This window comes from Mastigoproctus giganteus, chromosome 9 (genome assembly GCF_048544385.1).
Source record: "Mastigoproctus giganteus isolate SK-2022 chromosome 9, ASM4854438v1, whole genome shotgun sequence".
Taxonomy (NCBI): Eukaryota; Metazoa; Arthropoda; class Arachnida; order Uropygi; family Thelyphonidae; genus Mastigoproctus; species Mastigoproctus giganteus.
This window is the reverse complement of record NC_143583.1, coordinates 107,331,686-107,347,741: the sequence shown is the minus strand read 5'-3', so window position 1 is coordinate 107,347,741 and position 16,056 is coordinate 107,331,686. Positions and strand designations below refer to the sequence as shown.

Genomic DNA, 16,056 nt, shown 5'->3' with positions numbered 1-16,056 from the left:
TCATTATTTATTCTGTCTTCCATTTCTCTCTGTGTCACACAATAATCCACAATAATAAGCATATGCTCCTGTAAGGTGTCTTGTATAACAATGCCCATTCATTGTCATTCACCTCTCTCTCTCTCTCTTGAACTTAAAGGAATTGTCAATTGGCCTTAGCAGCTGGAGACTAAGCAGCTGCAAGGTGATCTGATTGAGGGTGTATAAGGTCTTGAATGGTTGAGCAAGCTCAATGCTGATGGGATTCTTCCTGTTGGTCAGTTATGAACCTGAGGGGGCATAAATTCAAAATGAGGAACGACAGTTGTAGAATATGTGTGTGGAAATTTGGCTTTAGCCAGCGGGTGATTGATTGCTGGAACAAACTTCAATCTGTCGTCGTGGAAGTTGACAGCTTAGATAAATTCAAGGCAGAACTAGATAAACTTTTGGAGCGGACGGATGGGTGAAATGGGAATTTTTTTTTTGGCTGATGCTGTATAAACTTGCTTTCTTGCATCATATGCCTCTACTAGTGCTAATATCATAGGCAAAAAATCAAATCTTACAGAGTTCTCTTTCCTGAAATGAATAGGATTATGTGACCACTTCTGGCTGCTTCTAAAGCAGCCAACACAAGTAGAATGAACCACATCATTAGATGACCTAAATAGCTATTGTGTCAGAAATCCAACAACAACTTTTGCCTTTGTAAAGGTGAATATTATGGTCTCAGACAGTTTAAATTCTATGCAGTGGGACCGAATGGTGCTGTTACCAACAGAAAATTCTAAATGGGAAGCATTCAGGAAAGTAACTATAGAAACTTCCAGGCTTTTAGAAAAATTGTGTGGAAAGCATATAAATTATCAGGTGATACAGAAGCCTATGGTATATAAATTAGTTTGCAATCAAGGCAAAAAGGAGATTAGGCAAGCCAATGCAGATTATGAGAGACATCTCTGGAAGAGAATGCAAAGAACAGTAACAAATACTTTTGTGATTATATTAACAGTAGAAGGAAGGGATTGAATGACATTAGGACACTTGATGTCAATGGGTCGGCATCAAGTTAACTATTGATGATCCTGCTCAGGTATCTGAAAAATTGAATAGGTATTTTGCATCTACATTCACACATGAGGAATTCTTTATGGATAGAGATGCCAGAAGTTTATCAAACTCTAATGGGGAGCTAAATGATTTTGTGATAACTGGAAGGAAAGTGGAAGAGAAATTGTTGAAGATAAACATAAAAAAGCACCTGGGTGGATGGAATTTATCCATTTACATTAAGGGAGGAAGCATAGGAGTGAAATAAATCCTTAGCCATAATTATAAGTGCATCTTTGAATTCAGGGGAAGTCCCTGTGGACTGGGAATGTGTGAATGTATCCTCAATTCCCAAAGGGGAATAAAAAGGTGACATGAGTAATTACAGACCTGTTAGCTTAATGTCTTCCAGGGAAAAATGGAGTCACTGGTTAAAGTAGTACTGCAGGACCATCTAGACAGAGTCAATTATATTGCAGTCTCAGCATGAATTTGGTAAGACACAGTTTTGTCTGAAGGATCTGATTGAATACTCTGTTACAGTGACCAGGGAACAGGATGCAAAAAATATTGATATCATATACTTGGATTTCAAGAAGGCTTTGATACTGTTGCACATAAAAGATTGGTATGCAAACTGGAGCAAAGTGGCATTAAATGTAAGGTACTGCTATGGATAAAAGGATGGATGAGTGAAAGACAGAGTGGTTATCGATTGCCACTGTTGGCTAATGTTATTAATGGTCTTCCGGGGTTCAGTGCTGGCCCATTGTTATTTTCAATATTTATTAATGACAATTGAAGGTATATCAGGCTTAATGTCTAAGTTTGCAGATGATACAAAGGTTAGCAGGGTAGTTAATGACAATATGCTATTGCAGCAAGGTCTAGAAAAATTTGGTAGATGGGCCAAGAAATGGCAGTTGAAGTTTAACATTGACAAATGCAAGGTACTGCATATGGGTAGTAATAATCCCAGAATAACATATCAACTGTGTGGTACTATACTCAGTGTACTTGAAAATTATTATTATTATTATTATTAGCCACATGGTACAAGGAAGCCTGAGGCTTATGCTGCACCAGCCAAAAAAAAATAAATTCCTGAGTTACCCGTGTGTGTGTGTGTGTGTGTGTGAGAGAGAGAGAGAAGTAGAAAGGCATCACCAAAAAAGAGAAGAATGATGATATCCAGCTCAGGACCCTGGGTTTGCCAAGCCCATACTCACCAGATGTGAGCCCCCGGGGTCGAATAAAAAATACACGAAGTTTTCTGAGTAGAGCAGCAAACTGTCAGGGGTTTTGTCAGTGATATAGATGAAATTTGCTAACAGGGAAAAGGAGGTGATTAACTCATTGTATAAGGAATGGTCGGGCCACATCTAGAGTACTGTATACAGTTCCGGAGGCCTTACTTTAGGAAGGATGTAGATCTGCTGAAATGGGCGCAGAGAAGGGCAGCCAGATTGGTGAAGGAAACAAAAGGGTGCTCTTACCAAGGAAAGCTTCAGTTCTGCAAATTTCAGCATCTGGGTACTAGGTACCTGCAGGGAGATCTGATTGAGGTGTTTAAGTCCTTGAATGGATTGAGTAAGCATCATGATTTACAAACAATATTGTACTTACCCTTAAACCCCCCCCCCAAAAAAAAAAAAAAAACCTGTAATGTATTCATTCTTATATGGAGCCCATAGTAAAGAAGCAAACTACAGTTGCTGAATTTATTGATATAGCTTGTACAGTATCACATGTGGGATAAGAAAGTTTTATTTCTAAATAAATACTGTATTCTCTTCACAGCTCAATAGCTCAGTCCAGAGCATGCTTAATATTTGCTGTATTATAAACCCCCACACCTTTTTTATAGTCATTTTTGCATCTCATGTGGTGTATTACAGTGAAACCTGTATTAAGAGCCACTATGTACTTTTTAATTCAATTATTTATGCCCTTTTCTTTAAAAGTTTGTTGTGACATCTTATAATTCTTCACAGTAATTTTAAAGAAAGCAGTAAGTGTATGCAACACTCAATTATGTAGAAAGTCATGAAACCAAAACCCACAGGCATAGGTGATGATGTGTCATCACTGTTATCGATGCTATATGTGTACATGGGAAGATTTGATTATGTAACCATTTCTTGTTGCATGTTTAGTATTGTACTGAAAATTGGGTTTTCTGTAAACAGTGCCTCAATATGGAAGTGCATTTGCTACAAGAAATTAAGTCTTGAAAGTTTACTTTTTTGGAACTCATGAAGTAAACCTGAACATAACTCCCGATGAATTCTACAAACTGTTTTCATTGGATGAAGAAATTCTTGTGTTTTAAAAGGTGAGAAACAGTTGTGTAAAACAATTTATATATAGTAAATTGTAAGTATATTGCTATTAATTAGTCTTTATATATGCCTTCAACTGAAGTTTAGAATTTTATACTCAATGTATAAGTTGTCTTAAATTTGAGAAAAATTTTTAGTGCTTCAAAGGTTTGTACACCAAAATATATGATGATTGGAAAGATCAAGCAGAAGTAAACAGAGAATGCATTGGTAGCTTGATATGTTGGCAATTGCTTCCTACCTTTTGTGGATTTCTCTGCAACTAATTTTATTGTAGGATATTTTGCCATAAAAATATGGAGAAAAGAAGCTCTCAGTAAAAAATAAAGGGGGGGGACAGATTCGCTGTTTACATATACATATTCCAATTTTTACATTTAATTTAAATTCTTGCTTGTCTGTTTTTTTTTTTTTTTTTTTTTTTCTAAATCTGAAAACTGGGGGGGGGGGGGGACCAGCAATTTACCAGGTTTCTGATTTATGGGCCTTCATCCTTTCACTGGATGAAGGCAGTCAGTTGCATTGGAAGGCATAAAAATTATACCTATTGCACCCTTGAACTGTTTTTTTTTTAAATTTTTTAATGAAAACCCTAAACAAAAAAAATATTAAGCACCTTTAGTACTTTATATCATGCGTGAGATAAAGGTTGAGAAAATGGAAGATACTTGTTGACATTTGACTTGAATTCTGTTGATTGTAATTTTCAGCAATTACATGTAAAGGAAGGTTGTTCCAGAGAACAGAAGTTGGCTCTGTTAATTTGGAGTTGGACAGTAAATAGATGCTGACTGGTTGTGGCACGTGTTTGGACTTGTTTTGAAGAGAGTAGTGGAATTGTAGATGCCAGTTTCGAAAAACGGTGCCAGCGGAAGGATCTATAGAAATGGCTCGAAACAGAAACTGAATGTCTGTGAGATGTGACTGGAGAAACTTTGTAAGTGATAGATCATTAATTAACCTCTTCTGACTGGCCTCTTTTGAATAGTCTAGAAGCTTGAGAGAGATTTTTGGGTGTACTGCCCAGTTGTGAAAGTTCTTGTTTATACTCCAGAACAACTACTAAGTGAAAGGAGTTTAGAATTAATTATTGTGGGAATGAAATAAAATAAATAAATAAATTTTCTGCTTATACTCCGGGACGACCAAACGGTCAGAGGAGTTCACAAGATAGAATACAAGAAAGTACCGTATTCAGAAATGCAACCATTAATGAAATACAGTCATCTGTGCTCTCTCTCTCTCTCTCTCTCTCTCTCTCTCTCTCTCTCTCTCTCTCTCTCTCTCTCTCTCTCTCTCTCTCTCTCAGGGTGCTCATTTTTATTTTTTTTTTGGCTGATGCAGCATAAGCCTCAAGCTTCCTTGCACCATATGGCTAATAATAATAGGGTCTACTTGAATGTGTGTGCATTATTGCACTCTCATGCTTGATCACTTGGCTGTGTGTGTGTAGGAATAATTTTCTTTGGTAGGGCAGATTTGAGATTTGTATAGCATTAGTAGCTGTTTAAAAGAAAAGTAATGTAATAGCAAAAAAGAAAACAAAGTTCCTCTGCATCTTTTGATGCAAAAGAAAAATATTTATGATGTGCTTTTACCTAGAGATTATATGCAAATATATAAAATTATTCATTTCTGTCTAAAAAGAAGTAATGGCTATGCCATGCCCCAGTATGTAGAGAAGCTAGAGGAGCTTACATTTAAAATAGAAAAGCGAGACTTTAACAAAGGAATAAAATAAAAAAAAAAAATAAATAAAAAATTTTTCAATTCAATGAGACCGACGATAACAGACCTGCTAAAGTTAGAAGTTTGATATCAGAACCTGAACTAGTTTTCATGTACACTTGCTTAGAGTCTAGAAGCAGCAAGGGATTGACATGCAAACCAAAAACTTCAGTGATATCCAGGAAGCCATTAGTAAGTTGCTGAGCCATACATGATGGATTAAGAAGGATAATATTATTGGAATGGGCTTGTAAAGCCAGGGGAAATGTCATCAGCATAAGAAATCATTAGAAGACAGGTTGATATAGGATCTTATCTAGAAATCTGGGTGGTTTTATCAAAGATTGAGCATAGGAACAGTAGACACTGATTAGCTACTATGACACGGTATCAAAAACTTGAATGAAAAATGTAATTTGACATCATATACTGATATTTATTAAGTCTTTATCACGTAAAATTCTGCTGTACAAATTGGAGTGGTGTGGCATTGTGGGCAAATTACTGCTGTAGATAAAGGGATTGGGTTGCATGAAGACACGGTGATGATAAGTGGGTACTGCTCTTAGTGGTGTCTCTCGGGGTTTATTGCTGGGTTTACTGTTTTCGATATTTATATTTATTAACAATATTGATGAAAAGATATCCGGCTTATTATCTAAGTTTGCAGAGTGGCTAATAACAGAAATATGGCTAAAAATAAGCAAACGGGCTAAGAAGTTAGTTATAGTTTAGCATTGATAAATGAAAGGTTAACAGTAATCCCAAAATAATATGCCATTTGGGTAGTACCGCATTCAAGGTGGTGGAGAACAGAAGAAACCTAACTTATCAACTTTAGTCTAGCATATTTAAAATCTGCTCATAACTACTTAGCAAACAGCAATGAATGGACAACTTTGGTTTTAACCACATTGAATTAAATGAATTGTCTCTTCAAGAGTTTGGTAAAAATAATTTTTGGCTTTTTGACATAGAGGAGCATTTTCATCCTTTCAAGTAAGTTACTTCTTTCTTTTCATCTTTTTATTTGTTGTCCAGAATAATTTTCCCATTGGTGTGTATATCCTGAAAATTAACACTTTCCAAAATTAGAGTCCAGTGCTAACAAGTTTCTTCTGGCTTTCCAGCCCTCAGCTTATTCATAATATCCTTCTGTTTGAACTTGCTATAAAAAAAAAATAATAATAAATAAATAAATAAATAATGAATAAATAGATATTCAGTTTATTCATTTCAGTAAATGTTATTTTTTGTATGCATTAGAATTTCTAGAAATTAATGCTGTTTTATGTATTTTTTCTAATCAGTTCTTACTGTAAATTTGTTGTCACTTTAAGTCAAACATTTTACTACAACATATTCCAGTATATAAGTTGACTTCTATTTTATGCCTTAAAAATTCGTGCAAACAATAATATTGCATTTCTTTGACCCAGCAGTGGTGGCAGATAACCTGACAAGCAACCCCCGATAATAATGTTCCCACATTAAACATTTGTCAAAGATTAAAAATCTGAAATCTTTTCTTCCCTCCTAAATATAGCCAAACTTCTACTGCAATAGTTTCTGAAGTGAATTTTTTTTTTTATGATTTTTGTTCAGAAATTGCACACGAAAACCTATAAGTTATCCACTACTCTCTTTGCAACTATTTAGCTTTTTTTCTTGGAGAATAGCATGATAATAGTCCAGTGCTTGATGATGTTTGTTTGTTTGTCTAAATTTTCAGTTTACTTGCTTTTCTTCTCTCATTAGTTTAATAAACATCTGCATTCTTAACTTAGTTGTTTTTGATAGCTTTATTATTTTTGTTTCACAGAGTAAAGACTATTAGATATGTCGATATAGTATCTTATGTACAGTGGCTGCAGAACATTAGTTCAACTCTGCCAAGGTACTTTGTGATGGCACAGAACTCTATAAAGTGTGTGTGTGTGTGTGTGTGTGTGTGTGTGTGTGTGTGTGTGTGTGTGTGTGTGTGTGTGTGTGTGTGTGTGTGTGTGTGTGTGTGTGTGTGTTTGGAGCATTAGCAACTAAGGCCATATTGCTCCGGGATATGCGGTGGTCATTCCCTGACCTCTCCGCATCCTCTGCATTTGGTGGTGACGGGTGTTGTTTATGGCCAGTTAATCACCATGAAGGCGAATAGAAAGTGACAAGAAACAACTAATGAATAAACTTTTACCCACAAATTAAAAAAGAAAGTTTACACTTGTCAGATGTAACACCACCTTGTTTGTTCAGCTGCAGGGTTAAAAGCAGGAAAGATATGTTGAAAAGAAAGCAACTCTGTTTTATATATATATAATTGAAATTACGTGTAAAAATTAATACAAAATGCCAGTAGTATGGCAAAACTGTAGAGTGAAAATTTAATCATCATCGTGAACTTGGTTCGGCTTAGGTCGTTTTAGACCTGTTCCGTTGTAGCTCTTGGAGGTGGTCTTGATCTCGCCATTGTTGTCTTGATCGATCCACATCTCTCTTGCCTGTAGGTTTGTAGTTAAATGCTAATTTAACATAAACCTAAAAATTAATCGTAATAGGGAGGGAAGAGAATGGGTAACAAGACAGAACTGTAGCAGTAAGCCTCCAAATATTTAGATTATAATTTAAATCTAATTCAGGATATTTTAATGTCATTACTTATATATTTGTATATATATAATTGATTTGATACTTTTTTTTCCTCAATAATATCCATCCATTTCACTTCCATTTAAAAATTTTCTGTGGAAATTAAGTTTTTTGATACTGTAAGCCAGGTATGTCATGATCTTAACAAAATTAAGTTTGATTATTCTACTTGGGTTTGTCCTTTGGATGCTTAAAAATAGATATTAAAAGTATCATATGTGTAGTTATTTACTTTACCACTTATAATTATTTCAATGGTGTTGAAATCTTTTTTAGATATACCAGTACATTCAGAGCAGGTTCTACAGGTCTCCTGAAGTGCTTTTGGGTATACCTTACGATATGGCTATTGATATGTGGAGTTTAGGTTGCATATTAGTAGAAATGCATACTGGTGAACCTCTATTTAGTGGAGCAAATGAGGTAAGTGCACTGCCACTGCTGACTGATTTTTTTCACATATTTAATGCATTCGACTCTTTCTCTCTCTCTCTCTCTCCCTCTCTCTGTAAAACGAATTACTTGAAGTTTGTGTTGTCAGAAGATATAATTTCACATTTTTATTTTCAGCATTTGATTTTTTTTTTTTTTTTCTCCTTTTGCCTAAATGGAAATGGGGGGGGGGGACTTTATTCTTGAAATATCTGTCTGTGCTTTCCTGATAATACCAAGCACTAAGGCAATTTGTTTTACATGTCAGTAGGTCTGTTGGGACAATATCAGTTTACATTAGAAACAGCTGTACTAAAAAAATCATTTCCATATAATTGAAAATTAATATAGAAATAATTGTGACTTTCTGTATGTTTACTCTTAGTAGCTATAAAGCATTATTTTGTCATAGTTCACAAAATGTGTGATTTTTTTTTTTTTTTTTTTTAAATTCAGATACTTGAAGAACAGTATTTTTTATTCATTCATTATTACATATTGAAAACAATAGACCTTACAAATACTGTGTTTTCTCAACCGTTCATTAAAAATTGTTTCAAAGTATTTAAGTAGTCACTTAACACATTAACTTCATGTTGATGCACACATGCATCGAAGGGTTTTTAATCCACTTGGTGTGGAAACCACCTGAGTTTAAGAACCATTTTCTTCCAATTTGATGGAAGGAGAACTGAATATTTTTTCAATCAACCTTCTCCAGTCTAGATTAACTCCTCTAGATTAAGGATTCTGCTTTTGCCATTCGTGGCGAGCAGATGTGCCTTGTGGAGCAGGAACAACTCAAAGTTTAATTAAAATCCATTAGATTAAGACACAAAGAATTGGAAGAGATGGAATGGCTGTCATCTCTTTGGATAGAAAATCAAACAAAAAACAAGTTTGCTTACGATAGAAGCAAAAGCATTAGCAATATTTTTTATTACGTAATAGTTATAATAAAATACATATTTTATTACGATTATTTATTGTGCTTGGCAATGTTTTGGTTACAAATGTGTGTTCAATCTTGGGTGGTTGGCACCTAACCCTATTTTTCCCATAGAGCTTGTTGTTTATATTGCACGATTTTGCATTGCATGAGGGTTTCTAGGAACACAACTATCGTGCTATACAAGACTGACTGTACTTGTTTATCTGATAATATTGGTCAAAGTAACGCTTGCACATACCTCAAGGGTTCTTGTTTGTTACCTCAACAGAACATATTAGCAAGGTGTTCTGATGGCAGAATCGTTTCAAATGACTAGGTAGCAAATGCCAGGGAAGTGAGCTTAAATAATTTTAAGAAGTGTGTCAGGGTAGTTAACTGTACAAGAACCCTAAGTCTTAATTATTTATACAGTAATGTCAGAAGTGTTGTCAATAAAATGAGTGAATTCAAACTGCTGGTTAGGACAAGTAATGCTGACATAATAGGGCTTACAGAAACACCAGAGATAGGGGATGATGAGTTTCAGTATGGTATATATAATGTATTTAGGAAGGATACGGAAGACCGAAGGGGGTGGTGGGATCATGCTTCTTATCAAAAGCAGCATGGGTACGTCAAAAGCTTTCCCAGATTCCGATATTTTGCATGCTAATATAGAATCTGTATGGTGTGAGATAGTTGGAAGCAAAGGTATAATGAGAGCGGGAGTAATCTACAGGCCAATTGATTGTGAAGATTATTATGAGACCCTCTACATGCAAATGGAATGGCTGCACTGTCTTATTATGGGTGATTTTAATATGCCTCTAATTGATTGGAGCAAATGCAAAGAAAACTCCACAAAATTTTTAAATCAACTAGATGATTGTTATTTGTATCAACATGTCATGGAAAGTACTAGGGAAAAGAATGGCCCATGAACCAGATAACATAATAGGGCTGACAGTACAGAAACCAGTAGCAGGAAGTGATGACAGAGTTCTATGGTGTACAATGAAGACAAAGGAATGGGCTATAATTTCAGGATAGGAAATTATGGTGGCTTAAGGTGCTACATAGCTTCTATTAACTGGGTAGATATCGACAGAGAGTGAACACAATTGAATTATGGTATACCTTTAAAACATTAATCACAGAAACCTCGAATGCTTATATACCATTAAAAAATACTCTACGAGGAAGAGTCCAAGTTGGATGAATAAGGAAGTTGCTGGATTACTTGAGCAGAAAAAGACAGCATGAAAAAGTTGCAGAGCAATAAAAAGTACAATAAAAAGTGCTGAAGTATATAACAGCTACAAATTGATCAGTAATAGTGCCACAGAAAAGGTTAGGCTGGCAAAGGCAAATTATGAGAAATCACTAGCAAAGAGTGGGGATAAGAAATTCTTCACATATATAAATGCAAAAAAGAGAAGGACAAACCAGATCGGACCATATGAGTAACTTCTGTTGAGCTCACTGGCTGCTGGTAGATGGCTGTTCGTTGAACTCTGTCTTTTGGAGAATACCGGCGATGATCAATCTCTAAGATGTGATGCTTGTGCTCACTGTGAAAGTGCCTCTTCATCGGTTTTTGTTGTAGCCTACTTGTCCAGCTCATTGTGATGATCAGTCTCTAGGATGTGATGCTTGTGCTCATCTGTGGACAGTGTCTCTTCATCGGTTTCTGCTGTAGCCTACTTACCAGATTATTGTGCTGTAGCTGAGAGAATGACCATTGCACAGTACAGTTGATTTGTAATGTGAAATTTGTATTGTAAATAAATTCACTTCAACTAATCTCTTCCATCTTGCAGTATGATTAATGACTTTTGAGGTTATGATGAACATCGTGGCGAGATCCAATATTCCTTACATTTCGAGGGTGCAGGTCTAAAATGGTGTTCACAGGACGGCTGCTAGTTAGTATACTGGGCCGAACCTATTGGTAACTCTTTACGAGGCTTCCGGATCAGCTAATGTATAATCTTGCTACCTCTACTCTGCCAGATAGTGACTGGAGGGAGTCCGAGTAGTGTGTGTATGTGGGGAGCATTGTTGAGGCCACGTTATGTCAAGGATCTGGGTATATTCTTACCATGTGTATGCCATATCCAAAAATTTCATTACTTCATTCAGCATGTCACACCCACTTTTTCTTACTATTGAATACACCATGAATTGTCAAACTAATAGAACAAGCTTATCTGCGAAAAGATCTAAACCTCCCAAGCACTTCCTAATTCCTTTCACAAATATATGGGGTATCAATTTTAATCTCAACAATGTCATTTCCACTTGCAGGCTGCCAAACCCCATGTACTTTTTCTAACAGAATCTCAGTTATCAGTTGATTCAACTACTGCTCATCTCAGATGCCCAAATTATTTGCTGTACGATTCCTTACGCCTCAAAGGTGGTACTTGTGCATATATCCATTCTGATATTCCCTGTCAGAGACTTGGTAATTTGCAGTCACCTCTTTTCAATCTTCTCTGACTTAAAATGTCTCTACCTCGTTCTGTCAAATTCATCTGTTGTCTCTCTACCGTTCTCCTAACTCCATTAATCACTTGGAGCTCTTTGCAACTTGACTTTCTCCAGTCGAACTTTCCTAACAGTGAGGTAATTTTCCTTGGTGATTTTAATGTTCACAACTCCAGCTGGCTTCCGTTTTCTAGTCACACCGACCCAGCTGGTCAAGATGCTGAGGCTTTTGCAATTACTAATGACCTTGCACAGATTGTTCATTTACCTACAAGAATACTAGACAATCCTAACCATGCAGCCAAGCTTTGATCTTTTTCTCACAAACAACCCTTCTAAGTACACGGTCGAAGTGAGAGGTCCTTTAGGAACTTCAGATCACAACTTGGTGATTGTCTCTTCTCCAATGGAACCTTTATCTCATGGCTATTCCCAACCTCGTGTTGTTTGGCATTACAAGAATGCAAAATGGGATGACCTGTGAGACTTCTTTTCTTCTTTTCCTTGGTCGGATTACTGTTTCAAAACTTCTGATGTCAACGTTTGCTCAGATCGTGTCAGTAAAATTATTCTTGCAGGAATGGAATCCTTTATCCCACACTCCACTTTAAAATCTCGTCCCTTATCTAAACCTTGGTTTTCCAATAAATGTGCTAAGGCTGTTCAAGAGAAGAATGTTGCATATCGTAATTGGCTTGTTTCTAATTCTTCAGTTTCATTTTCTGCCTACACCAAAGCTCACAACAATTGTAAAGCAGTTATTAATCAGTCCAAACTAGAGTTTGAACAGGCTAAGAATAAAAAACTTGCTTCTTGCCCTAATGGTAGCCGAGCATTCTGGTCTCTTGCCAAAGCTATTGGCCGCAACTTTTGCCCATCTCTGCTCTCACCTCTGTCCAAACCAGATGGTTCTGTTGTCACTTCAGCCAAGGATAAAGCTGACCTGCTAGCATCTCATTTTTCTTCCAGCTCATGTATTTATGATCTTGGTAAAACAACTCCCACCATTCTCAACATGCTCCATTCAATGGCTCCTGTGGTCTTCCGTCAAAAGGATATCAGAAGGATTTTGATGAATCTTGATGCTAAGAAAGCTCCAGGTCCTGATTGTATTTCTCCACTTGTTCTCAAAACCTGTGCTCCTGAACTTACGCCTATTCTTTGCCACCTTTTTCACTTTCTTATTCCAAAGGTGTTTTTCCTTCTGCTTGGAAATTTGCTCATATCCAGCCAGTTCCTGAAAAGGGTGACAAATTCCTCCCATCGCAATTACTTCTACTCTTTCTAAAATAATGGAGAAATCAATTAACCGCCAACTCTTAAATTACCTAGAAACCTTCCATCTGGTCAACGATCGTCAGTATGGATTCCGTCAGTGTCGATCCACTGGTGATATTCTGGCTTATGTTACCCATTTATGGACTAATTCAATGGAAAGGTTTGGTGAAACACAAGTAGTTGCTCTTGACATCTCAAAGACTTTTGTTTGTGTTTGGCATAAAGGTCTTCTAAACAAGCTTCCATCTTATGGTTTGCCAACTGTTTTTAGTAATTGGTTATCCAGTTTTCTCTCTGATCACTCACTGAGGGTGATGGTAGATGGCTCTCTGACTTCTAACTTCTCCACTAATGCCGGTGTTCCCCAAGGTTCAGTTCTTTCCCCCACTCTTTTCCTCTTGTATATTAATGACCTTCTTCCATTGACTGGAAATCCTATCCATAGTTTTGCCGATGATAGCACATTGCACTCGCTTTCCATTTTGACAAACCTTGCCCTGCTCAATCAGCTTCAACTTCTCGAAAATCTGCTACCAATTCCTTAAATGCTGATCTTCAGGTAATTCTCCAGTGGGGCAAAGACAACTTAATTGATTTCAACCCTTCTAAAACTCAGTCTTGTCTTATATCTTGCAAAAAGGATTCTTCTGATCCTATGCTTATCTTTAGTGACACTCCGATTTCTAGGCAAAATGATATATCTCTTTTGGGGATTACCCTGACCTTCTAATCTCTCTTGACACAAGCACATTACAAATATTGCTTCCTCTGCATCTAAAAAACTTGGTTTTCTCTTTCGCTCTCGGCGTTACTTTTCTTCCACAGCTGCTCACTCTGTATAAATTGCAAATCTGCCTTGCCATGGAATATTGTTACCACATCTGGGGTGGTGCCCCCAAAACTTCTCTCAAGCTTCTTGATTCCATTCAGAAGAGGGCAGTTAGGTTAATTAATGATTCATCTCTAACAGAGTTTCTCCACTCGCTTTCTCATAGACTTACTGTTTCTGCTGCATGCCTCTTGTACAAATACTTCCATGGGCACTGTTCTTCTGAATTGGCTTCTATAATTCCTGCTCTCTCTTTCAAAACAGTCCGAACACGTGCCGCCACCAGCCAACATCCATTTTCTGTCCAACTTCAAACCCACAGAATCAACTTTTCATGTTCTTCATTTATTCATTCAACTGCCATTTTCTGGAACAACCTTCCTTCATACGTATTTCCTGAAAATTACAATCTACAGAAGTTCAAGCCCAATGTCAACAAATATCTTCTTCCGTCTTCTCAACCTCCAACCCAAGCATGGTACTAAGTACTATAGGTTCTAATACCTCTCGTGTTTCGGGTTCAAATAAAATAAAATAATGCCACATTACCTCAACAACAACAACGGTGCAACATTAGAAGGCATCCATATAGCTATATACTTTCTGCTGTAATAGCCACTAGGATCAACGGAAGAGAAACAAGAGACCAAAAGAAACCAAAAAAAATCAGGGAACTGCTCGCTTAGAAAAGAAGTCTTAGACAGAAGATAGAATTAATTCAAGATAGGCCAGTTGACCCTTTACTCTCGCCTTTACTTTTCTTCCAAACAGCTGCTCATTCTGTATAAATCGCAAAACCACCCTGCCATGGAATATTGTTCCCACATCTGGGGTGGTGTCCCCAAAACTTCTCTCAGGCTTCTTGATTACACTCAGAAGAGGGCAGTTAGGTTAATTAATGATTCATCTCTAACAGAGTCTCTCCACTCGCTGTCTCGGCGCCTCCGTAGCCAGGTGGGAAGGAGCAGCAGTGTGTAGCAAACGCTTCTTGATCAGACCGGGGTTCGAGCCCATCACCACCAAATACGGAGGATGCGGAAAGGTCAGGAAATGACCACCGCATATTCCCGGAGCAGTATGGCCTTAGTTGCTAATGCTCCTAAAAACCAAAACAACAAACAACAAAACAACCACTCGCTGTCTCATAGACATACTGTTTCTGCTGAATGCCTCTTCTACAGATACTTCCATGGGCACTGTTCTTCTGAATTGGCTTCTATAATTCCTGCTCTCTCTTTCAAAACAGTCCGAACACGTGCCGCCACCAGCCAACATCCATTTTCTGTCCAACTTCAAACCCACAGAACCAACTTTTCATCTTCCTCGTTTATTCATTCAACTGCCGTTTTCTGGAACAACCTTTCTTCATACGTATTTCCTGAAAATTACAATCTACAGAAGTTCAAGTCCAATGTCAACAAATATCTTGTTTCGTCTTCTCAACCTCCAACTCAAGCCCAGTATTAAGTACTATAGGTTCTAATACCTCTCATGTTTGGGGTTATAAAAAATACATAAAAAAACCCCAGCTGAAGTTGCAGATGAACTCAACAGTTACTTTGCATCGATATTTATAGAAAAAAACAAAACCCTTTGTCAATGAGAAATTATGGGAGTGAAGTTGGAAAAAAAATGTAATTAACGACGATGTTCAAATTTCACCTGTTTATTTAATGAAAAAACTTTTGAGCCTTCAGGCCAGTAAGGCTCCTGGGGTTGATGGCATATACTCTATAATCTTAAGTGAGGTAGCAATTGAGGGTGCCTCCGTAGCCAGGTGAGCAGGAGCAGCAGTGCGTAGCAGATGCTTCTCGATTAGACCGGGGTTCGAGCCCATGACCACCAAATACGGAGGGTGCAGAAAGGTCAGAGAATGACCACCGCATATCCCCGCTGCAATATGGCCTTAGTTGCTAATGCTCCTAAAAAAAAAAAAAAAAAAAAATAATAACAAGCGGCAAGTGAGTGCATTGAACCATTGAGGCTAATTATGAGAGCATTACTGGATATGGGAGTGATTCTGCTGGATTGGAAAAGTGCCAATGTATTTACAATACATAAGGGCAGTTCTATGAATGTAATGGGACATTACCAATCGGTCAATCTAACTTCAGTAGTAGGGAAAATCATGGAGACAATGATCAAGGGTGGAATTCGGGATCATTTAGATAAAAATGGTATTCTGAAGGATACTTGGCATGGTTTTGTTAAGGGAAAATTATGTTTAACTAATCTAGTTAGCTGTTTTGACATTGTTTATTTGGATTTCAGTAAAGCATTTGACTCAGTCCTACACAATTGGTTACTTTATAAGCAGAAACAGTTTGGAATCACAGGGGAAATCCTTAGATGGA

General features: G+C 37.0%; 1 protein-coding gene across 1 annotated transcript in view; it reads left to right on the top strand.

Annotated features, from left to right (window-relative positions):
- LOC150080627 (dual specificity tyrosine-phosphorylation-regulated kinase 1A-like) overlaps nucleotides 1-16,056 on the top strand; it is a 332,070-nt gene that overhangs the window by 223,576 nt on the left and 92,438 nt on the right. Inside the window, exon 6 of the mRNA XM_090380761.1 lies at nucleotides 8,019-8,165. Within this exon, the coding sequence (XP_090236887.1) occupies nucleotides 8,019-8,165 (147 nt within the window). The remainder of the gene's footprint in view (nucleotides 1-8,018; nucleotides 8,166-16,056) is intronic.